General features: G+C 39.1%; 2 protein-coding genes across 7 annotated transcripts in view; one reads left to right on the plus strand and one right to left on the minus strand.

Annotated features, from left to right (window-relative positions):
• The first annotated feature begins 24 nt into the window (after nucleotides 1–24).
• On the plus strand, nucleotides 25–18,542 carry LOC104524639 (arf-GAP with SH3 domain, ANK repeat and PH domain-containing protein 2-like). The gene is made up of 9 exons (XM_010167580.1): nucleotides 25–162; nucleotides 1,681–1,794; nucleotides 5,597–5,852; nucleotides 8,328–8,489; nucleotides 9,386–9,554; nucleotides 11,258–11,325; nucleotides 12,958–13,064; nucleotides 17,163–17,285; nucleotides 18,255–18,542. Exons 1-9 carry the CDS (start codon nucleotides 25–27, stop codon nucleotides 18,327–18,329), a joined length of 1,212 nt encoding a protein of 403 aa, XP_010165882.1. The 3' UTR covers nucleotides 18,330–18,542.
• A 2,617-nt stretch (nucleotides 18,543–21,159) lies between these two features.
• Nucleotides 21,160–24,882, minus strand: part of ITGB1BP1 (integrin subunit beta 1 binding protein 1) — a 7,246-nt gene continuing 3,523 nt past the window's right edge. For 4 of the 6 annotated variants that reach the window (XM_010167577.1, XM_010167578.1, XM_010167576.1 and 1 more), the window contains 2 exons: nucleotides 22,269–22,418; nucleotides 21,160–21,535 (listed from right to left, as the gene is read on the minus strand). In XM_010167577.1, coding sequence (XP_010165879.1) covers nucleotides 21,464–21,535; nucleotides 22,269–22,418 — 222 coding nt within the window. In that variant the 3' untranslated portion in view covers nucleotides 21,160–21,463. The remainder of the gene's footprint in view (nucleotides 21,536–22,268; nucleotides 22,419–24,882) is intronic. The other 2 variants (XM_029084867.1, XM_029084866.1) reach the window with 1 other exon arrangement.

Raw genomic sequence — 24,882 nt, forward strand, 5'->3', positions numbered from 1 at the left:
TTGTATGAGGTTCAACAAGGCCAAATGCTGGATCCTGCACTTGAGTCGCAACAACCCCACACAACGCTACAGACTTGGGGAGGAGTGGAAAGCTGCCTGGCAGAAAAGGACCTGGGGGTGCTGGTTGACAGCCGCCTGAAAATGAACCAGCAGCGTGCCCAGGTGACCGATAGCATCCTGGCCTGTATCAGGAGTAGTGTGGCCAGCAGGAGTAGGGAAGTGATTGTGCCTCTGTGCACTGGTGAGGCCACACCTTGAGTGGTGTGTTCAGTTTTGGGCCCCTCACTACAAGAAGGACATGGAGGTGCTAGAGCGTGTCCAGAGAAGAGCAACAAAGCTGGTGAAGAGTCTGGAGCAGAAGTCTTATGAGGAGCAGCTGAGGGAACTGGGGTTGTTTAGTCTGGAGAAAAGGAGGCTGAGGGGAGACCTTATCGCTCTCTAGAACTATCTGAAAGGAGGGTGTAGCCAGGTGGGAGTTGGTCTCTTCTTCTAAGTAACAAGTGATAGAACACTTCCATCTGAAGATGAGGGAAAACTTCTTTACTGTGAGGGTGACAGAGCACTGGAACAGGCTGCCCAGAGATGTTGTAGAGTCTCCTTCTCTGGAGATATTCAAAACCCACCTGGATGCAATCCTGTGCAACCTGCTTTAGATGTACCTGCTTTGGCAGGGGGGGTTGGACTAGATGATCTCCAGATCATCTAGTCCTTCCAACCCATACCATTCTGTAGTTCTGTGACAAGACAAAATGACCTCAAGTTGCCAGGGGAAGTTTAGGTTAGATACTAGGAAAAATTTATTCACTGAAAGGATTGTCAAATAATGGAACAGGCTGCCCAGGGAAGTGGTTGAGTCACCATCCCTGGAGGTATTTAAAAGATGCGTAGATGTGGTGCTTAGGGACATGGTTTAGTGGTGGACTTGGCACTGCTAGGTTTACAATTGGACTCAATTATCTTAAAGTCCTTTCCAACCTAAATGCTCCTTTGATTCTAAGTGTCTAACATCTCATTGAAGTCTAATCACTAAAGTACTTTATATGGGTGAAGGCCATGGATGAAGGCCATTTTCTTGTTGCCCAGGGAAGTTGTGGGTGCCCCGTCATTGGAAGTGCTCAATGTCAGGTTGAATGGGACTTCAGCATCTTACCTGATCTAGTGTAAGATGTTCCGGCCTATGGCCAGTGGTGTGGACTAGATGATCTTTAAAGGTCCATTCCAACCCAAACCATCCTGTGATTTTATGGAGAGAAGTTGGCTACCATCACTACTTTTAGTAAGCTAGAAAAATGGATTAGTGGAGTCAAGAGTTCTCGTTAAGTGCATATGATTCAAAATAACTGCCATTGCAGTTAATTTCTTTGACTTGCAATTTCTAAATAAAAGCAAATAAGATGTGATGCTTATTGTCAGAAAATGGAGAATGGACCTGCAATGGAGAATGGACCTACAATGGTTAATGAAAAGCCTAGTTGCTTTTGATTTATTTGTGTGGTATTTGGTCACAGAGCTTAATTCCTTAAACTTAACCCAGTGCAATAACTTTCCAGATTGGTGAAATCTGTTTTAAAAATAAAAGTAGACTTAGAAACCAAGGTTCCTTCTATATGTGTTTTTTGGTTTTAAATATGTTGTACCGCACATAACATATATGTCAACAGTCATCTTTTTTTTCCTTAGCTTACTCAAGCACTGTCTGGAAGATTTAATTCTCATGTTCATGTAGAATATGAATGGCGGTTACTCCATGAAGATCTGGATGAAAGTGATGATGATGTGGATGAAAAGCTGCAGGTTTGTGTCAATGTTATTTTTTTTCTGTACACATATATGTGTAAGCATGATGTTCATAATGATTTCAAGAGTACTACTTTTTACTCTAGGTATGAAGACACTGTGAAATAAAGTTCTGCAGTAAAATGTAGTAGCTTAAATTTTAGTTCCTTAAATTATAGTTTGTCTTGTTTTTCCTCTTTAATATAAGGTATTAAAAATAAGGTATAAAACATGACTATGTGGTGATGGTCAAGTTACAATTAGCCAGATGTGATATCCTTTTTTAACGGAGTCACTATTTTGTTTCAGTACATCAGGAATATTTAGATCTACTGATCGTGAAGCAGAACTAACAAGAGCTGGGAAAATTGCTTTTACAAAAAGAGGCACTTTATAGTATCTCCTCATATTTGTTAAATAGCTGCAGTCGATGGCTTTAATTTTGGAACAGTTGATGGCTTGTCTTCAGTGGAACTGAACTTGTGCATTAAGTAAGCCATGTCCATTATTAGCAGGGTAGGGTCTTAATTCTGAATCTTCAAAAAATATATTTGTTTTCTTTCCCATTTCATACCTGAAATTTCTGGTGTTGTGGTGCTATTGGGTCCAGAATTATAGAATGGCTGAGGCTTGAAGGGTCCTCTGGAGGTCATCTGGTCCAACTCCCCCTCCTAAAGCAGGGCTATCCAGAGCCAGTTGCCCAGGACCATGCCCAGATGGCTTTTGAATATCTCCAAGGTTGGTCATAATACAGGCAGTACAAAGTATTCCAGTAGCATAGGAACTTCACTGCATTTTCAGAATTTAATTTCCCAGTTTGGGGGCCAACTTCAAAAAGTGTTTAAGCACCTGAACATACAGACAGGGAACAAACTGCCATGTTTTGATACCTGAACAACACTTAGAAATGGCTTGGATTTCTAGGGGCCAAGTAATTTGAAGGGACGCATGGGCTCCTAAATACTAATGACGTTCTGAAACTTTAATAATTTGAAGTATTCCTTAGAAGTATTGAACACATGGTTTTGTTCTTTTTGTGAGTGCAGTGCTATAATTGCTTATGCCTTTTATGCTTCCTTTATAAAGTGCAAGGAATATACAGTAGGCTCTGTATTAGTTAATCTTCAGCACAACCTTTTTTTTCTCTTGAAAGTAGCAAACAAAAACCCCTTTCTCCTCTGGATAATGAAATTTTACTTTTTTCTTTCTGTAACTTTTAGCATTGTAATGCTTCTCCTGCAAAGTCCCCCATCTCAGCTAGGGCATGAATTGTTAATACATAATTGTAACGTAAAACCAAATCTCATGTTTTCTTTGTTTTCAGAAATTTTAAAACCTGACAGTCATAGGTTCATTTTCTTTGCTTTCACAAGGTGTCTTTAAAAATGCTAGGTCATCAGACCATTGAATTGGCTTAATGTTTTGGAGACTAATTTTGACATCAGTAAGTTTCCTCTGTTGCAAAATACCATTTTTGCAAGATCTTGTCTGCATAGGATTTGTTTCTCCATGTCCTGTCTGTTTAGTCCAAGATAGCTATTGCCTCTGGTGCTTGACTCGAACTAGTTGGCAACAAAGAGCAAAAAACATGTCACAAGCCATCCCTTTCAAAGCGCAGTTGCTACCTTCTGAGACTTATTCTTGAGATTTTTCTAGAGAATTTTGGTATCTGTGCAAGAATCTGGAGTCTGTGAGCTACTAAATCTAGTTCTTCTGGATGAGCTTTTATATTATATCTGAGTATCTACGTATTCCTGTATATTGTGTCAACATGGCACCAAGCCTGACAAGATTCCAGAAGCATTTGGCCAAGGCCCTCAGACACATGGTCTGAATCTTGGGATTGTCCTGTGCAGGGACAGGAGTTGGACTCCATGATCCTGGTGGGTCTCTTCCAACTCATCACATTCTGTGATTCTGTGATTCAGATAGTAACAGCAGTAATGATGACCTTGTTGATAAAGTAGGTGGCAACTTTCTGTGGTATTTTGGAGATTTCATTTTTTTCCAGCTATAAAACCTTTTGGGTAGTTTGCAACTAGATATCCAGCAAATCCATTTCTGGGACACTCTAAATTTGTATTTTTGATCTGTTTTTTCCCTCACTTCATTCGTTGTTGCCAGTTGCCTTCTGCAGTTGGGCATTCTCTTTTTGGCTAGTCCCTGAGCTCCATCTCGTATAGGAAGTTATCTGCTACTGAACAATGAAGCTAAAGTAATGAAACTCCTACTTCACAGCCCACTGTGAGTAGGCTTATCCTACAGGGACTTTAGAAAGGAGGTTGAGGACTGTTAATCACCGACTAGTGTCTGTGGCTACATTGAATGCACTGGTGAATATTGCTGTTGCTTAGGATCACATCAGAGTTCTGTTTATAGATGTCAAGCTATTGTGCTTGTCTCTCTGGTAAAGCAATTGAATAGATTTTGTAATCTCTATCAGAAAAGGTCATGTCTGAAATTGAAGTTCTTTTAGTCCAGAATTTTTCATATAAAAGAGAGTCTAAAAGAAGGCTAAGACAATCCAACTTGTTTCTGCTGCCTGGTCCTACCTCATCTTTTGCCTCCATTCTGGCACACATTTGTCCCTATATTGAGCTGTTTCAGTTTGTTAAACCAGTGAAAAGCTAAATCAACAACAAAAAATAGATTTTTCTGCTGGTTTAGAAAGCAGAAGCAAGTATGGGCTGAGACAAATACCAGAACCAGGACAGTGGAGAGGTCAGGGAATGGAGAGTGTCAGCCAGTGAGGAGTGAGGCTACTAAGCCAGAGTAAAGGTAGGGATTAATGCATCTGACTGCCACTTACATCATTTGATAAATCTTTGAGCTATGATGCTGTGCTAGAACATGTCTAAAGGCCCTACATGATCAATCCAGACTAAGCATTGAATACATTCAGAGGAAAATCAATTGCTCACTTGTGATACTGTGGGTGTAAATCTTTATTCTACATAAATGCTATTACTCGAAATGGTTATTTCAATTTCATACAGACAGTACATCAGCAAAGTGTTTATCTAACACTATTTCGAAAGGCATATTTATGCTCTCTGAGCTGTGGATTGTTACAACCCATTTCTATACTAGCCACATGAATTTATAACTCCAGCTATTTTAATTATAATTTGATAACAATAATTACTATGCTTGCTGTTAAAACAGGAAAAATAATGCTAAGTGTGCATAGCAAGCAGATGACTTACTGTAAATCTCAAAGACAGCTAATTAGATCTCATTTGATAATGTGCATGGGATGAGCAAGGCTCCATCCTATCTGTCAATTGAAGTAATCTCCCAAACTTGTCCACCAATATTAGTGAGCTAAAAAGAGTTAATGAGAAGTTTTGGTTCCCAATTTGTTGTAGGCTTAGCTATAGGTAGAATACTTAGGTGCAATTGTGTCCGGTTTTTGAGATCACGATCTAACGCTGCTGAACTTCAGATGAGGCTTAGGATCTTCGGTTGTTCATTTACTTTTGAAAATATTACCTGGTATTTTGATACAGGTAAACTTTGCTTCATCCAGTCTGAATATCTATATTGACTATCTACAGGAGTATAGTCCTGTGTATTACAAGATAGAGTGTTATCCTAGGAGTATACTACAGGAGAAAATTAAAAAGTTGTAATTGGTTTGAAATGCAATTCACATTTAATGTTTTTTTGGGTTAATGTGCACAGTTACTTTGTCTTGAAGAGGGCAGAACATAGGTTTTAGATTGTGTATTAAAAGAAACTAGTCACTTCCTATCAACTAATGAATTAAATGAGTACAACTAATGTGGTAACAGTGAGTATTTTTGTTATTGTGTTCAAGCAACCCAGTCCCAATCGGAGAGAGGACAGGCCTGTCAGCTTCTATCAAATTGGATCAAACCAACTTCAGCCTAATGTAGCATCCTTGGCAAGAGATGCAGCGAACATTGCTAAGGATAAGCAAAGAGGATTTATGCCAAGTATCTTACAGAATGAAACATACGGAGCAATACTCAGCAGCAGTCCACCTCCCATTCAGCCTGCAGTACCTGTCACAAGTAGTGCACCTCCTCTACCTCCCAGGAATATTGGCAAAGGTACTTGTGCCAGAAAATATCATTGTATGTCAGAAGAATGGGATCATAGCTCTTTTTATTATTATTATTACATGTTTAGGTTTTCTTTTACAGTTATTTTGCACAGGTAAGTATTGGAACAGTTTAATGATGACTTCATTTTATATACTTGAATTGAACCTGCACAACCTGTTGAGTTTGATTTTCAGTATACCTGCAAGAAAGTACACAGTAGTGTTTGGGAAACAATGCCCAGGTAACCTCGATAGAGTTAAACAATTTATTAAAAGGAAGGCTGCAGTCAATTTAGCTCAGCATTTCTTTTTTTTTTTTTTTTTGTTATATTCCATCTTTCCATACCTCTCTTTTTTGAATATGTCATTGTCAGAGTTCAATTTAAACATACAATTTCAGAAGCATTTGACTGTTGTGGAAAATTGTTTAAGACCTGGGATAATGGAGTATGTATGCAGAACGTGAAAGATTTTAACCTCACAAAGTCTTCTCAATAAATATATGCTTCAAGGTTGTTGAAATACAAGTGTAAGAGTCATGGTGTGGAGAGCCGGATGATTTTAGAGAACTGGTAGCTGACTGAAAATGTAGCTGCCAATTATTGGTTATACCCTGATCAGAACAACGTAAAATGCACGTCTCATCCTGGTTCAGAAGGATTGTGTGCTTGCAAAATCTACCATTGAATCTAATGCTGTGAATTTCATTCTTATCTTCATATATAATCTGCTTGGATCATATTAAAGAAGCATAGAGAAATCTGTATAGATCCATTTTGTACAATACATGTTTGGTGCATTTCATTGTTTTAATACCTTTATTAATCCAACAGCTTTCATGGATGCTAAACTTATGTAAAAGTCAATTCAAGAAAAATTACTATAGAAACACATGATTTTCTATGATGCTGTAATTCACACTTCTTAAGAAGATATACAGGGGAGTTTTCTGGGCTTATGTGAGTGGCTTCTGCCTTTGGGAGCACTGTGCAGAGGTCAGAATGCAAGACTCCATACACCACTGATAGTGTCTGAGATGGCAAATTGAACATCTGTGTAATACAAAAAGTCAGTTATTGGTCTCACAGGAACGGCTGCAGCACAAAAGTCAGATTAAAATGTTATTTTGGTGGCAGAAAAACTGAGAACAGTAAAACAGCGTGGTATTGGGTTACTTTAAAAGGGTGTCATGAGACTTGGGGAAGCGTAGCAGCATATAAAGCTTAACCGAGATGGAATTCCTTTCATCTAACATTTTTGCATTAAGTCTAAGCTTAATAACTATACACTTTTTTTTACTTGACTGCAAGGATTGTATCCCCCACCGATCAGGAAAATTCACCCAAGGAGCTTGCGTAGTCTGTTTAACTGTTAGATTCTATCTCTAAAATAGTAATACAACTGGATAGTTAAAAATTACCCTTTGATATTATTTTAGTCATGGACAACCATACTTTTTTACCCACTATTTGCCCTCGATTAAATGACACTTTTCGGAGTGCCATTTTAATTTAATTCCCAACCCCAGACTTCTTGGCACCGGTACAGGACAATTCATGCCAAGAAAGCGTGCTGCCTGGCTTAGATTATTAGCTCGTACTCTTTACTGTAGCAATATATTAGCCTATTATTTTATATTCTTAGTTAAAAGCTATAATAGTATAATTGATCTTAGCTTCTTGTTGATGCCGATGTTGTTGATGTTATGCTCACGGTGTATTTACTTCTTTATCTTCTTAGCTTTAGGCTGTTCTCCAAGTCTTCTGAGCCTTTTATGCTTTTCCCTGCAACCTAATATTTATTCATACCCTATTCTGTTTCATCTTTTCTTAATATGATGCTTATGTGCTGAGTAGGGAGAAGTGGCATGATATGTGCAAAATATTGGCTTTGTCAAGAAAACCTGTAGTGTGCTTTTATCAAATGGGGAGGCAGCTCTTCAGCCTAAGAATGGAGTCATTTAAAAGGCCTCAAAGAGGTTGTACTTTGTTTCATAAGAAGTTATTACAACTTCTTGTTTGGGTGAAATTCAGAATTACAGTTTTATGTCAATTCCAAGTCAAAACTGATGTTTCACTTTGAGTCAGCAATGTCTGCTAATATTCATGCAAGAGTGAGGTCCTTTTTTTGCAGTACCTGAGAAGATTACAGCTGTCAGTCAGGGATTAAAGAGGGCAGCAAGACTTGCCTTCTGTCTTCTGGTTGAGAAATTTCTGCTTTCAAGTGTTGTTGTATTTTAAAATAATGACTAGAGACAAATTTTACTGAGGTAAAGAGTTAGTAAGACTTCACCTGGAAACTTCTATGTAGTTTTTTACACCAGACTCTGATTTCTGCTCTGGCATTCCAGCAGGGTGCCAGTGGCTCTATTGCTGAATCTAGTGGTCTAGCTGCACCATTTTTAAAAGCACGGGTGTGAATATGAACACTTAGTGCTTAGGGTAAGCAATAATAATAATACAGTATTTTCCTCTCTTTTTAGTTCAGCCTTCAGTTCTTGGCAGTGGTATTCAGACAATTTCTTCATCTAATGCAATGTGGAAGACAAATTCTTTAGGAGTGGAAAGTATAAGCAGGCAGAGGTCTTCATCAGATCCACCAGCTATTCATCCCCCTGTGCCGCCATTGCGTGTAACATCTACAAGTATGTTTCCACTTTCCCGTTTTCCCTTCTGCTGTATCTAATCACAGTTGACTTATTTTTCCATTTCCACAACTCATACTTCCTCTTTTGGTGACTGTAGCTTTGGCCTATCATTCCCATCCAGTAACTTTGTATGAACTGTCTTCTCTGATGTTCCAGCGAGGACTGTATGGTGTAGTGTAGGATCAACAGGAAATTATTTATTACTAGAGCTAAAGAGCTCTTCACTTTTATTTATAGCTTCAATGTTGCATTTCTCACTAGCTGTAAAAATTAGTATTACATGTAGGCCTGGGGCTATGTCTCCACATTGTGCTTGATTCTTGCAGACCGTAGGAATGCAAAAAGATGTTTTAATGCATTGCCAGCTGCTGTTGTGGTGGTTTCAAGAATTCAATAGAAATTTTAATTAATTGCTAAAGCTAATGTGAAGTTAGTTAGATGTTAATCGTAACAGGATTTTAAGAAAAGACATTCCACTAAATAAAATTTCTCTGGTATTATTCATTCAGTTACTTTTCCATAAAATACAAACTGAAGGCCTTGATTGAGCAAACAGTATTAGCACTTTATTAAGTATATTCTGATCTTCTATTTTGAAGAATATGACTGACTTTGGTAAGAATTTTCTTTGTATTTTAATGCTTGAATGAATTTAATTACTTGTGAGCTCTCTGACCTTGACTAGGTGAAACAAAAGGTAAGCCTCTTTCCAAAGAGGTCTTCCTTCCAATGGAAAGATTGCATTCTGCTTAAGCTGTTGTTTACATGTAGTAAAGCATTTTTCTTGGATGGGGGCAAACCCTATAACAGGAAAACCTGTGGATGAGAACCCAAGAATCAAAATGGTAAATAGAAATTTAATTCCATTTCATTGTCTTAACTTTCTTCTATAGATGTGCTTTCTCCAGCACCACCACCTCCGGTGGCAAAGACAGCCAGCATCATAGAAGCTTTGAACCAGCAATCTAAACAGCAACCAGCTCCTCCACAAACTAAGCCAACCCCACCACCACTGCCCCCACAACCTCCTAGTAGAATCTCTCAAAGAAAGCCTATTCCTGGGTAACTGATGTCATTTTAGTTTTTAATACACTTCATAATTATTAGTAATTTTTCAATTTTATGGTATATAATGTGCAAGTCATATGTAAAGCATGCATACTCTTGCCAGTGATGTGTTCTGGAGTATGGGAATGAACAGAAGGCACACACTAAGGGAGCAGATTACAAGGATTCCCACAGTAATAACAAGACAGCCTAGTGTTTTAAGATTGAATGGCTTGCATAATATCTACAGAATGCTTAGCCGTGATGGAAATAAGAAGCCACAAAGAATATTCCATTTATAATTCTCATCTAATAACAAAGAAGAGATAATGGGATCTTATGTCTGATTGTGCCATTTATTGTTCACATGTTTTGCGAAGGTTCAGTTTCATTCAGTATTTTAATTCATGGCAGAAGTAGATCAATCTGGAGTAGAAAATATCATTTTTAAAATTTGCAGGAAATAAAGTTAGGAGGGACAAGGGTGCTAGAAAACAGGATTATATCCAAAGCAGCCTTGAGAATGCGGAGTTGTAGACAAGGGAGAAGAGGGATGTCATTCAGTAACAACACTTAGTTCTTAAGAACAATCAACTACAAAAGTGAAGCATGGAGAACAGTGGAGTATGGTTAAGCACAAGTCCTTAAGAGAAAGATCTGCAAGGACATAGTGAATCATAAATAAAAGTAAATCAGACGACTCATGCTGTTGTTGTGGAAGAGTCAAAGAGAAATAGTATTGTTTGATTGTAGCCTGCAAACTATGAATTAATCCTTCCAATCGACTTAACATCAGTAATGCCTCAGCTGGACTACTGTGTTCAGTTTGGGGTATTGCAGTAAAATAAAGATACAAAATAGTGAGGCAGCAACCACAGAAGATTGATAAAGGAATAAAAAGTCTAGAAAATATGACCTGTGAGAAAAGTATGAAAGAAAAAGATTCTCTTCTATTTTTTTTTTTTAAATAAATTGTAGCATAGATACATGTCTTCAAATATGTACAAAGTGTTGGATTATGCCGTTCCTTTTTACATCTCATGGTGGCTCTAAAAAAGAAGACTTCTGTTAAAATTGTGGCAAGAATAATTTAGTTAGACACTAGGGAAAACTTTCCAAAAGTAAGCACTGGGAAATATCCTAGTAAACTGGGAAGTTTTTGGATTCTCTAACACTGAAAATTTGGCAAAGTACAGCCTATACAAACTTAGTTATAAGATACAGGGATGTGTATGTATATATGTGAGATAAATAATATACATGGTTGATCCTTTGTGAATGAAAGAGTTAAACAACCTTTGATCTTTGAGCTCCCTTTCTAGTTCTTTGATTGCATATACCGTACTAAGTAAAAGGGAGAAAGTGACTTGCTGAAGCTTGCTATAATGTAGATTAGTATGGATACATAATTTTAACAAAGAGTTTTAAAACAGCAGTGAAAGGAACTTCAGAACTTAGGAGAAGAAAATCTGCCCTGCACAAATTGCAATAACTGAACCTATATTATTCTTCTGCCTCACACTTTTAAATTAAGTGTAACCTCTGATTGATGTAATCAAAAAAGTGGAAGAAAACCACTACTTTTAAAGCAAAATAGCTGTCACTGGACTATACTGAATACATGACAAGAATTTTAGAATTTGGAAAATACTCTGTATTGTTCGGGTTCAAGTTTTTGTTGGTTTCTTAAATGGATGAATTTCTGACTTTCTTCATAGGACTGAGAAGTCATCTGGCTTAACTAACAAAGGGCAGTCCAGAGGGCTTGGGTCTCTACAACAGACTGGTAATTGTGGTTTAGAGATTTATTTAATTGTAATTAAGCTATCATTATAACAGTCTAAGGAAGAGTGTTTTATTAAAATTTACTTTACTCATTTAAATACAGTCAGTACCAGCATTCCTGTTGTTTCTTTCCTTGATTGTGTAGGGCCTGATTCCTCAAGCTATTCTGCATGAACAGAGCTATGAGCTAATTTATGTAAATAATGGAGCCAGTTAATAAGAAACAGAATCACAGAATGGTTGAGGTTGGGAGTGACCTGTGAAGGTTATCTGGCCCAACCCCTCTGCTCAAGCAGGGCCACCCTGAGCTAAGTGCCTAAGACCACCTCCAGATGGCTTTTGAATGTCCCCAAGGATAGAGACTCCACAGCCTCCCTGGGCAACCTGTGCCAGAGCTCAGTCACCCTCACAGTAACAAAGTGTTCCTGATGTTCAGACAGCACCTCCTGTGTTTCAGTTTGCATTCTGCTTCACCATTGCCTCTGGTCCTGCATATATTGGTGCATGGACTTGTTCATCTCCAGGTGCAGGACTTTGCACTTCCTTGCTCCAGACTTTCCCCTGGTTTTTGGGACCTGGGATTCCTGAAGACCAGTCTTGCTAGGCAAAGAAGGGATTCAGTATCTCAGCCCTTTCCATGTCCTGTGTAACTGGATCCCCCATCTCGTGAGCAATGGGCCCACATTTCCCTAATTTTCCTTTTGTTATCTATGTGTTTACAGAAGCCTTCTTGTTTTCCTTGGCATCCCTTGCCAGATTCAGTTCCAGCTGGGCTTTAGCTTAACTAACCTCACCTCGACCCCACTCAAACAAAGGATGCATTATGAAAACTTCAGTTAGGTTACTCTCTTGTTTGCATGTGTCATAAACAAGGTAACAGATAAACATTTTAGAAAAGAAAAACGTGTTTGTAGTTGGAAAATCTAAAGCTCATTAGTGTCACTTTTAGCTAAATTGCAAATAGCTATTGCTCTTTTCATGATAATTAACAGTTCATTATTCATTCTGCTCTTTTCATTGCTCAAAGCAACTGCTACTTTGGGACGTTACAATAATGTCACCTCAATAAAATGTCCAAAGCAAAGTTTATGCTGATTCTGTGGTGGCTGTAGTGGAATTTCTCCTGTGCAGTTTCCCCTTCCACTGTCTATATTATGTTCATTGGTTCTTACTGTGATTCTTTTTTATTTCCCCTTGACCTACCCAAGAGGAATTTGCTAATGACTATAGGCCATCAGTGTCAGGAGTCTCCTGTGAAAGACAGAGCATGTTGATAATGATGGTCTTTACTAGGAAAGAAAGGTTCTAAAAGCATGTAGTCTGCAGTGAACGAATGGGGAAATGGGTTATTTGGTTCTGCTTTCATCTGTTTTATGGGCTTTTTTCTCTTTTGGCATATCTGCAGCGTTAAAGGCCTTAGGTAATTGTCTTTGGAAAAAGAGGCCTTTTTGGTGAAGAAAAAGACAGAAAAATTCTGTTCAGTTATTTAGAAAGAACCATTAAAAATTAAATACTCATGGAATATAAAATTATTTGTGTCCTTTAAAGAATAATTTATTTGGTTTCAGTTTGTATCATCACTCTTACTTTTTTTTAAAGCATGCCTAAAATTTACTTATTTTACTCACCTTAGCAACAGGAGAGTCTGTATGCGAAATTCCAGTAACACAAACTGGTTCTACAACAAACACTTTGGCACAAATCCAGCCACCAGCACCAATGCCAAGGAAATCACAAATAGTAAGTAGATAATCTGGGTTTTGATTTTATTAAATCTCCGTCTCTCTATCGAACATGCTGTTGCCATAGTAGTGTATCATGTTATGGAGAAGGTGTGAGAATCATGAAAAATACAAAGCCTGTGTCCTGTGTTGAACATGTGCATGACTTTACTAAATATTTATTAAACCTTTTCTTTTCTTGCACTTCCTGTATGATAGTATGTGATTTTAAATTAAAAAAAAAAAAAAAAGCCCACCAACAAAACCCAAAGAGAAACCAAAGAAAAGAAGGCTGGAAGTGTCGGGCTGGAAGTATTGAATATTCTTCTTCTCCAGCCTCCCCTTGCCCTACAGTGACTGTTAAAAAAGAGATACTGGATTTACATGGACTCTTGATCTGATTTGTGTGGCTTTTCTATACTCTATTTGTTTTTATTTATAATCTAGGACCCTGAATGGTAACACACACATTGGTGTCAATGTCTGTATTCTTATGCTGGTGTAGGCAAAGGGATGTATTTCCAGGTGGCAGTTGAGTTGTTAAGTTACATGTAGCTCAGCTGGGTCTTTGGTCCTTGCTCAGATTTTATATTGCTCTCTTACGTGATAGACATAAAACATCCATAGGCTTGATCATGACAGTATTTCTCTGCAGTGAGCAAATCACAGTGTAGAGTCCCTACTTTCTGAGATGCTGTATGTGACTAGGTCGGGGCTGTTTCAAGCTTTACATTCTGTGTCTGAATGTGGTTCACTAGGTAAATAATGAACCAGGAGGTGGGAGACATGCTGTTCCTGTGTCTGTGGTTGTCTTGTTAATGGGCTGTAGCAAAAAGACCTGGCTTCTTCAGTCCTCTGCCTCTCTCCCTTCATCCATTTTTCCTTAACCATGTCTACTGTAGTAACTCGCCAGGACAGATTTCAGTGTGTTTGTGTGCATAGCTGTGCACGTTTTTCTGGAGCTCTTAGAACTCCTGTTAGCTGTTTCTCATCTGATAATGCTGAAAAGCCACAGAGACATCTAGAGTTCATCTTGAATTAGTTGAGAGTATAAAATCTTCCATTTTCTTGCCTCTCCCACTCTTGTTTAACCAAGTTACTGTCTGTCTTGAATCAGAATAACTTTCGTGGTTTAGGCCACAATAAAATTAAATTAGTCTGATTAGTGTAAAATGGAATATCTATCCCTTTAGCTTTCATGTGCCAAGGGAATTGCTGTATTTACTCTAAAGCTGTTGGACCCTGATCACAGTTTCTGCTGTGTGTTCTTGGATTGAGGTGTGAGCACTGGATACAGTCTTTCAATGCATCTGTCAGTTCTGAAACAGCTCCTCACCTGTCTTTCTGTATAAATTAAGGTTGTAGTAGTTCTCTGTATTGTTCTCTCATTCTTTGTTTTCTAGAACAATTGCTTTACTTATGGGGTATCCTGGCTGGTTTTACAGAACAGTCACAGTGCACAAAATACAAAGAACAAATCTGACTCTCCAGATGTTTCTAGGGCTTCAGTAGGGTGAATTTTGTGAGATTGAGAAAATCAGCTGGATTATTTTCTTCTTGTCATAGGACAGAGAAGTAAGGGAAGCCTGGCTCAGAGAGTGCGTGCTAGTTAAGGTGCTTTAGCTAAATCAATCTAGCTAAAGCATCTTAGCTGAGATGTAGTCAAGGGCCCCTCAGCTAAAGAGCTTTAGCTAGATCAGTCTAGCTAAAGTACTTTGGCTAAATCACTCCATTTAGCCTTATACTCCAGCCTTTTTTGCTGAGTCTTTACCCTGCCAGAGAATCCAGATTTAGGAAATGATTGCAGAGGTGCTCCTTGAATAAAGAAGAGAAAGGTCTAGTTGTACATGCACATGTAGCCAGTGGCTTACCTCCTGTATGGTGCATTTGCCCAATAACCTATTTTTCAGATGGAAATTCCTGATGTGTTTTTTTTATGTATATTTTAGATACATGGGAAACTTTCCTGGAAGATTTTAGTCTTCTGGGAATGGGATCTATTTTAATTTCTTTGCCTTCCAAAGAACAAGAAATACCTGTAATTACTGCAGCACTTTGAAGTTAGTAATTATGTCACTGTTGTACTGATGTGAAGTTTTTCCCTCTTGACCTAAAAGGTGGTTGTGGTTCAGACTGTAACTTGACTGAGATGGAGCATCTGGCAAAACTGCTCTGATGCAGTGCAAGGCTGCCAGCTCCCAGGGTGTGTCCCACAGGTAGAGGCTAAGGCTGTGCCTGCTCGGGGCAGGTCAGGTTCTTTGTACAAATGGATGCTTGCAGAAGAGCATAGCAATGATGCTGCCTTCCCCATCCACATCCCCCTTTTTCTGCATGGAGCTCAGCTCTGACAAAATGGCACGTTAAGAAGCAACAGCAGGGCAGTACTGTCCACAGCAGGGCAGTACTGTCCACAGCAGAGCAGTACTGTCCACAGCAGAGCATTTTGCTGGTGGAGAGTAGCCTTGTGGATGGAGTCTCTTCTCCCCTCACAAGCTTCCTGCTCCATGGCTGACCTAACTAGAGACTGGGACCAGTCCCTGGGGTCTGGTATCTCATACCTTCTTTTCTTTATCCCATCTGGAGCCTCTGTCCGAAACACCCACTGCATTAACAGACATGTCTCGACCTAAATGGCACTTACAGCTCTGCTCTGGCATCTGAGGGTACAAAGGAGAGATTTTTGCTGGCTGTGGCTGGGCCAACTGGGGAAAAGGGTGGACTCATAGTGAAAAGCTTATGCTCTGTTTCCAGGTCCTATGCCTCTCTACTCCTTGCATAGAAACATTATGTAGATACAGCATTATTGTTGGTCTGCAACAGAGAATGAGGAGGCTGAAAACAAATGCAGCAGCAGAGCAGGTTGCACTGGGAGAGGTGTGACATTAGGCTGGTGGATACCATGTTACCAGAGCAAAACAATTTTGGCATCACTTCACATAGAACACAACTAGGATTGGAGTCCCACTGCAATATTGGAATATTGCAACTCCTTGCTAAGCTCTCCTGTTGGAAGAGTTGCCAAACCACTCCTGAGGCTGTATTGGGTCTGGCTGAGATGGAGTGAATTTTCCCCGTGGCAGCCCTCAGAGTGGCTGTGCTTTGTATTAGTAGCTAGAAAGGTGCTGATAACACACCAGTGTTTTGGTTACTGCCGAGCAGTGCTCCACAGCATCAAGGCTGGCTCTCCAACATTTCCCCCGCCCCAGTAGGCTTGGGTGGGGAAGGTCTTGGGAGGGGACACAGCCAGGACAGCTGATCCAAACTGACCAAAGGGATATTCCATACCACATGACACCTGCTCAGAAATAAAAGCAAGGAGAACGGAGGGGGGAGAGGGGGCATTTATGACATTTGTCCTCCAGAGCAACCACTACGAGTTCTGAAAGCCCTGCTTCCTGGGAAGTGGCCAGACATCGCCTGCTGATGGGAAGTAGAGAATAAATATTTTGTTCTTCCTTTGCCTCCACATGCATGGCTTTGCTTTGTGCTTCTGTTAAACTGCCTTTATCTTGATCCATGAATTCTTTTATTTTTTTCCATCTTATTTTCTCCCCTCCCCATCCTGCTGAGGAGGGGAGTGATAGGGTAACTTGCTAGGCACCTGGCATCCAGCTAAGGTCAACCCACCACAGTCCTTTTTGGTACCCAAGTCCTCAACGCACTAGCAAGAGGCAGAAGATGTTTCAGAGGGTTTGTACGCTGGTGAAATGGGTTTAGCAAATTAAGAAGGGCCGTACTGGCAGGTGGCTCCAGCCTCTTTCTGGTAATGCTGATGCTGTTATACTTGCTGCATAGCACTTGATCTTGATCACCCCATCTTCTGAATAAAATCATACTTGCTGAAGTGATGTAGAGTGAAGAGAGGTTTGGATGAGCCAAAATGCAAGGTTGCTAAGGGAAACCTGGCCCATGTTGGTGGCACAGTGGTTCTGAATGGCTTTGGATGCTGCCAGATTCAGCCTGGACCATGAGTCCCCAGCATAAAAGATGTAGCTGAACTCTAATCTGTGAAAAATAACTGTTGGAAGCAGTTCTGAAGCTTTATTTAGATCAACTCCTAGTCTATTCTGTCTCTTCCATGCTTTATTATTTACATTAACTTATTTTTATATTTCAGTCAAAAACTAAACCCAAGAGAGTAAAAGCAATTTACAACTGTGTAGCAGATAACCCAGATGAGCTAACTTTTTCGGAGGGAGATATTATTGTAGTTGATGGTGAAGAAGATCAGGAGTGGTGGGTGAGTATTTTGCGTTTTCCATCAACATACTTTGAAAGAAATAAATGAAACCTAGGGGTTGACAGTAGCTTCAGAAGATCCTCTGCTGGGTTTCCAAATAACAAGAAATCTCATGGAAACCTGTTTCCAGAAATTTCTTTTGTTGAGAAATCAAACTTCAGGTAAGTTTTTGGCTTTTTTCATTCAGGGAAAAAAAAAAATCTCCTTAGTAGTGTTCACAAAATACAGAGGACATGGTCTGTTTGATTCAGGAAATTCTTAGGGGGTGTCAGCAGTCTAAGAATCTGCTACTATTTCATCTTCCTTGAAGATGCTGCGTGGTGGGCCTCAGAAGACAGCTTTGTATTGTCCTCATTCTTCATCTGACTGAGACTGAGAAATGGTCTGTTGGAGCTGGGAAGCTATCTCAACTATTTAGATTCCAGAGTCTCATCAGCTAAAGCAAAGTCTTGGAAAATTGTTATGCATTAAAACAGTTGCCTTGCTCTGATTGTAAGCTAGCGAAGAACAGAACTTCATATTTCATCTAAACTGACAATGATGCTGTATAAACACAAACAGATACGTGTAAAACCCAAAACTGCTGAAGCTTGATCCATCCTTTTACTTTTCAGTGATTGCTAAGAGGGGGAAGCAGGAGTGACTTAACACAGGCAGAATATGGGCTGCTGGGCGTTGCAGAATGCGTTGAAATCATGTAGCAGTGATACTGCATTAAGAGGTGTTACTTTCAGAGAACTGAATAAAACAGAATTTGAAAAACAATGTCTAGATGAATAACAAATGTACCTTGTTGGACTTAATTTTCTGATAAAATTTCCTGTTCACAAAAGAAAAAGAACAGCACTGCAGAAAAAAATGTAGGGAGAGGCTTGTCATACTACAGGCAGGAAGGTCACTGATACTAATTTTGGTGATAACTGAAATGCTTTTTTGAGATTAACTTGAAAAATATCTGGACTTTTTCAGATTGGTCATATTGATGGAGATCCCAGTCGGAAAGGAGCTTTCCCTGTATCATTTGTGCACTTTATTGTTGACTAAATTGCTACTGATAAGTGGAGACATTTCTCATTTCCAGTGGTCACAGAAACAAGTTTTGCTCTATTTCATTTCATCTACCTATCTGCAGCCACCTTGCCAGAGCACTGCCCAAGTCCTAGGTACTGTAGCTTACTTTTTTATTGCCATCGTTCTGATTTGGGGACTTTAAAAACTTTTTTCTATGTGAAAACTTCTCATGACAGTTTACACTTTAAAAAAAAACAACTCCTCTTCCTGTATTTTTTAAGGTGAACTGAAAAGCTTTAACAATCAAAACCCATATAAGTACGTGAACATCACATCATGAGTGTTCTTTTCAATCAATTCACTGTAATTTTGTTCTCCCTTTTGTAACGTGACAATACCACAGTTCAGTGTTGCTTCCCCAGTCAAAGAAATTGTGTGCATCTAACAGGGCAGTGAATTTATCCAATTCTCGATACCATTTGAGTGTTGGAATCAAAACATGCAAGCTGCTGTGTAGTTCTAAATTGGAGCCATTCAGCATCTTGCCATACTGGCTGTCATCCAGGATGTCAACAGTGACAGAAAAAACAATTTTAATCGTGTGTCTTTGGCCAGGTAAAAAGTATTTCAGTTTACCACAGGAGAAACTTCTTTCTTTCAGAATGGATGTAGATATTTGCTTAAAGTTATCTGAAATCTGTGTTAGTCGTTGAACTTTCTAGTTCTAATTTTGTGAGCTTGAGACTGTTTCATTTTTCTATGCTGCACGTGTGTAGAACCTGTTTTTTGAATGTTCTTTATGTACATTACATCCATTTTGGTCATTTAATGTGACTACTGCTGGTTAACTAAACTATGGCAATATTAATGAGTTACTACATTAACTCAAGGATATGAAAACTGCACTTCCTGACATGTACTCGACTATGATGATGGATTGCAGAGCATTTCTTTACACTTGTCTTTATTCTAGTGTTTAGACTTGGTTTTTAAATTCTTGAATTTTCTTAAATCATCCAGCAATGTGTTCACAGAGAGAACATACTTGGTGGACAACTTAGAGAATTATCCTTGGTCAATAAGGTATCCGTCACTTCACAAGTACACTACGTTCTGTTCTGTTCTGTTCTACAAAATTTGTGTGCCACTACCTTGCAAACAGTGAGTTTGCTAACTCACTCTGTATTTATAGAATATACCCACATATATGGTAGCTACACTGTTGTTAAATTTGTTTTACTAATTTGTGAACAGAAGCTAGGCCATGGATGCTTCCCAGTTGGTTGATGGAATACGAAACACCAATACAAATCTGGCATCATTTTGATGTTTGTATATTGTGAAATTGTACCAGTTTTTGCTTATGCTACAGGAAACAACTGCTGGCATAGGGTAAGAAAAATCAATGTCTAGGTCACATTGGCTTTGATCACGTTTCGTGAATATTGTATCTCTAGATTTATCAAGAGAACTTTGAATTTCTGACAAATGGTGTTTAAATTGGCCATGTCGTATTGAACAGAATGGAAAATAGGCCACCACCATACACGCTTATTTGGAGAAAAATCCCCTTGTGTTAGTGCTGGAAGTAGCAACACTGATCTTGCCTTGTATCGCCTCCCCTGAATGGTACAGTTGGTTGATAGCCTCTCCGATGTGTGGGTACAGCCAAGCATACGCATGACTTTCATTTTTCTAGATGCTGTTGCTCAGTATAAATGGGGAACAAACTGGAACGTTTCAAGATATTTTTGTTGCAAGTTGAAGCGAATTAGTCTGTATTTTCTAAGTTCCCAGTAAGACAATAGAGTAATAGTTTAGCACTAGTTTTATTCACTTACTGATTATGTTCAGTTTGCAACACTATTTTGTATGTTTCTATCCCTGATAGAGTCTAGAGAGTAAATGGGCATATTATTTTGCACAGATCTCCTGATGTACAGTATTTTTAACACAGAATCTTATAGTGTAACAACTCGTAAAGTTAAACGACGATGCAAATTTTCCTTGAGTTCCACTAGAAGAGGAATACACTTTAAAATGTCACAGTCTTGTTCACTGGTCACTTAGAAACTAGGAAACTTGTAGAATACAACTTACTAGCACGAATAGTGCAGACAGATAAAATCTCGAGGACCAATAAAGAGCAGCTAAGCAAAATTTATCCCTAGATTTTCAATGTTTCTCGAAGTTTGCTCCTCTGGCAGAGGAAAAAGAAATTCTAGAGCCTGTAGATATCTATTTATAATATAATATTAAGAATTTTAAGTCCAAAATTTTGGCATATTTCATACAACTTTTCAAATCTGATTAAAATAATGATTAAAAAACCCTGTTAATAGACAGACTATTAGGTTGCTGTGTTAACTGTTTAAAAAGGAGCAAGTGACACTTAAAATGCAGCTTAGAATGCTATGAGATGTATAATATTCAATTCAGTTGTTTTTATTTTGTTTAGTTGCAGAGCAACTGTATATATTGTATAACCTAAAATCAACTCTTATTTTCAATGTCCTGGATGCAGTGATTTATAATTAGAGCATGATTAATAAATTTTACTCTTGTTAACCAGTCAAATGTCTGGAAAAATAAAACTACTTTTAAAATCACTTTGGCTACTTCTCATCTGTTACTCTGCATTGCTGAGGCAATCCTCTTCTCGTCAGTGTGGTAGCACTTGAGAAAAAACTGTGTATCGTGTGGATTTTTAGTTGCATGTAGAAACTGTGGAGTTGGCATCCTAAGATTAAACTGAAGGTGTAAAGCACCGAGCGAGTACCTATTATCACTTTGCTCTTGTTGTTTTGTTCTAATATCTAGAAGTGAAGTCTACATTAACAAATTGTTTTTCAGACAAAGAGACAGAAGCATCAGTTTTATTTTACATTTCTACAATATTGACATTAATATACAAAACAATTAGGAAAAAAAAAAATCTTGTTAAATATAAAATTCTGTATTGTCCTGGAAACTGAAGATGGAATTATTCAAGTCATGTCTGGGGAATGACAAAGTACCATGTGCGAGGTCGCATGGCTCTTCTTTGCATAGCAAGTCTTTCCTAGGTTTGTGTGTACTACAGCCAGTCCGTGGTATCGCAGCGGAGCCCCGTTTCCTCCCCACACAAGGGCCTCCTGTGCTGTTCAGTCATGTGCTGACAAAGAAAATCAGGACTTCTCCGACATTAAAACTGAATCAAAAGCTGTAGATAACACTTTGCAAATAGCTTGTGCTTGTTCCTAAAAAAACAAAACCCAAAGATGCACATTAACGCTTTCTGAAGAATTTCTGAACGTCTCAAAACTCATTTAAAGCAGAATGTGACCTTTATCATTCTTTTGGCAGAGACATGCGAAATGGAGTAGCACAAGTGAGATTTAATTTGATTTCTGTGGTCTGCAATGACTTGTGGGAAGCTGTTTTAAATGAGCTCTTTGGAAACAAGTCAGAGTTGTTAGCTTTCATCATAGCAAGACACTAGCATTCAGAAAGTCAGTTCATGTGTTCCCCCAGTGCTGCCAAGGGTGTGTGTCATGTCATAGCATCCTGACAATGAATTCTCCTACTTCTAAGGGATCACTTCCCTTGCTTATAAATATGCATGCATGCTCTATTTCCAGAATTGTTACTCAATCTCTCCCTGCTCTGTTCAGTCTTTAAGAGGTTTTTGTCTTTGAAAATACAGAGGATTGTCCTTAGCAGCTATGATAGCACTTTAATTCCAAAGAGCTTTGTCCTCAGGCCAGTTTTCACTGGCAGTTTTAGGGAACATAGGTATTTTTCCTCAAAGCTGATGAAATGCAGTCAGGGGGGATTTTCTCCCCTTGTCAGCCAGGGCACATTTATACTCTTTTTTAGTTAAGCAATCCCCCTCCTGCCAAAAAGCCTTCACAAGGGCTTTAGGTCTTAGAATCTCCCTTTACAATCAAAATACTGATACCTAAATTAAATACTGTAAACATAAAGTCTTACCAAACTATTGCACTGATATACCCAGAGGCTGCATTCTTCAGAGGCTGCATCTGTTGTCTTCAAAGCCAGTAAACTTTTTCCTGCTCCCAGACCATCATCATAGCAGACCATCCGTACAATTAAATAGAGAGCATGCCTATGTAACACATCCTGCAACCGTGCGGCAAATAAAAGTTACTCTGGAACACTGCAACAGCTCTTTCAGTTTTCCACCTGTTTTGATTCTCCCTCTTACAAAAGAATACTTCAGATTTATTTACAGGAGAAAAGTATTCCTTGGCAAAATTATAATGTTTTAATTGAGAGTTTAGTCAAGGTTAAAAAAATAGGCGATGGTTTAACACAGTTTTAGCTTTAATTTTTGCTTCTGTTTTAGAATTACACTCATATGTGGACTGTATTCCTGGGCACCCTTCGAAAGCACACGTTTGTTTCCCAGCTATCCTCACTCGCCCTCTGTGAGTAGGGCAGGTGGTGCACTCTCTGCCAGAGGCAACTTAAAACAACTTCCAGTATTTTTCCAGACCTGTCTTGGTTCCGGGAAGGATACACACGAGAAACTGTTCCCAGAAGAGGGTGCGGACGAGGCTAGTTGCTTTGAGGGGACCAGAGGAAGCCATGTGGATATAGCCAGGCCACCTCTGGCCAGAGCCACAGCGTGGGCCCTGACTCTTGCAGAGGCTTAGTCTGGGAGACTCCTACTCTTTACCAACAGTTCTGATCTTGGCCATTCCACAAAGAGATTGGTCAGTATGGTCCAGTACAAGGTCTCTGCAGACCTACCCTACGCAGAGCCTTTCTTCTCAAGCCATCCTACCCAACCATTAATATCATCTGGCTGACTCGTCATGCCACCTCTAGCATGTTAGGATTTCAGTTCAAGAGAGCTCCTTTTCTGTGTTCATGGTATCAAATGCCTTGTCCCATCAGTAGCTGAAGGGTCTAAAGAAACATCCACTTCAATACAGAAGCTGTAAAACAGACAGTGAGCTTGATGCTTGCTATGAAACCCTCGAGGGAGAACCCTCTACCAGAGCTCCTAAGATCACCTTGCTGAAAAAATCTCCACCCCCGACATCCACTCAGCAATTGCTCACAATTATTCATACCATCACCAACTACCATACCACGCTTATTGGATCAACCCTCCAGCCTCTATCTGAAAGACAGCAAGATTTCCCTTCAAATTACCTGTAACTTCTTAGAGTTACTTGCTTGGAACTCACAACAGTGCTAATGTGCATGTGGATTATCACTAAGAGGAAGGATAGAATTCTTTAAAGTACAGAGTCCCCCTGTAAATGAATTTCCTCCTCTCCTTCCAGTATTTGGCTATGAGGGGATTCTGCAGCTGAGAGAGAAATGAGATGGCAGATGGACAGTCTGTGCCACACCTGTATGTACATAATGTACAAATACGTGCAAACAGAACGTGAAGAAGGCCAAAGCCCCAGTGTGACTTCTATAAATGCTTTGCCTTTGGTTTCTAGTGGTTGCATCCACAAACAACAGACATGTATCAGTGAATTATGTATCTGTACATATTTCAGTCACTAATGATGTAACTTCTCAAACACTGGCTGAAATCCATGAAGAACACTTTTGTATCCTGCACTCAGTTCTCTTTGGCATCTGAAATAAATAGCTGCCCATTCACCTGCAAAGGTACCTGCAAATCACAGAACTCTCCCCTTTCCCTCAAAGTCTTAAAGGACTGAATTATTTGTACGAATGCAGAGAAAACCTTTCCATCTTGGAACTCTGTGAAAAGAGGTTAAGTGTACTAACACACTACAGGACAAATTAAATGTCAACAGTGACACAGATGCAAAAAGCCAGAATTTGGGAAACAATGCAATGCAATCAAATGCCAGTGCAAGCTCGCTTAATCACAGAAGGCTTTATCAGCTTGTGCATGCTTTCAGCTTGAAGCCAGAAGAATGGATAAAAGTCTTAAAATTACCTATTTGATCTTTTATCAAAGCACAAAGGAATTTAAATAATAGTGTAACCTGTGTTCTTAATGAGAATTAAGAATTTAGGAGGACAGCAAAAACAGAACCCAGAAGAATTCAAAGTTTGAGTAACAACTATTACACTTCCTCCTAGGCATGGGAAACAAGTGTTTTATTTTCTGAAGGGACCAAAGGAAACTTTTTGGCTCTCTTCAGAGTGTTCAGCTATTGAGCAGTGCTATTCACCAGCCTCAGACTTGAGGCTTTTATGAACAGGCACTGCTGGGTTGCTGATGGGTCATGACTTCATAAGGCCAAGTATTTATGGTATCTGGGGCTCTGAGGGCAATCAGAAGGAAACCACATGGCTGCTATACAAAGCTACACAAAAGCTACTGGAGGGCCCTGGGGAAGAGACCGGATTTTTATTTTTAGCAAAAAAAGCTACTTGAAGTGCGCTAAAGGAAAATAAACTACATGGAGGAAATTATGCAAACAAAAAATAGGCTTGATCAATAAAGTGGAATAATGAGGCTTTAATGCTGGAGTGAACTCACACTCTTGGATTAGGAGTGCAAGGCTGGAACTTTAAAGAGGAAGACAACTCAGGTATTCTTGAAAAAAAACATCCTTTGTTTTTCCCTCTCCTCAGTAACATC

This window comes from Antrostomus carolinensis, unplaced genomic scaffold, assembly GCF_000700745.2.
Source record: "Antrostomus carolinensis isolate BGI_N321 unplaced genomic scaffold, ASM70074v2 scaffold10635, whole genome shotgun sequence".
Taxonomy (NCBI): domain Eukaryota; kingdom Metazoa; phylum Chordata; class Aves; order Caprimulgiformes; family Caprimulgidae; genus Antrostomus; species Antrostomus carolinensis.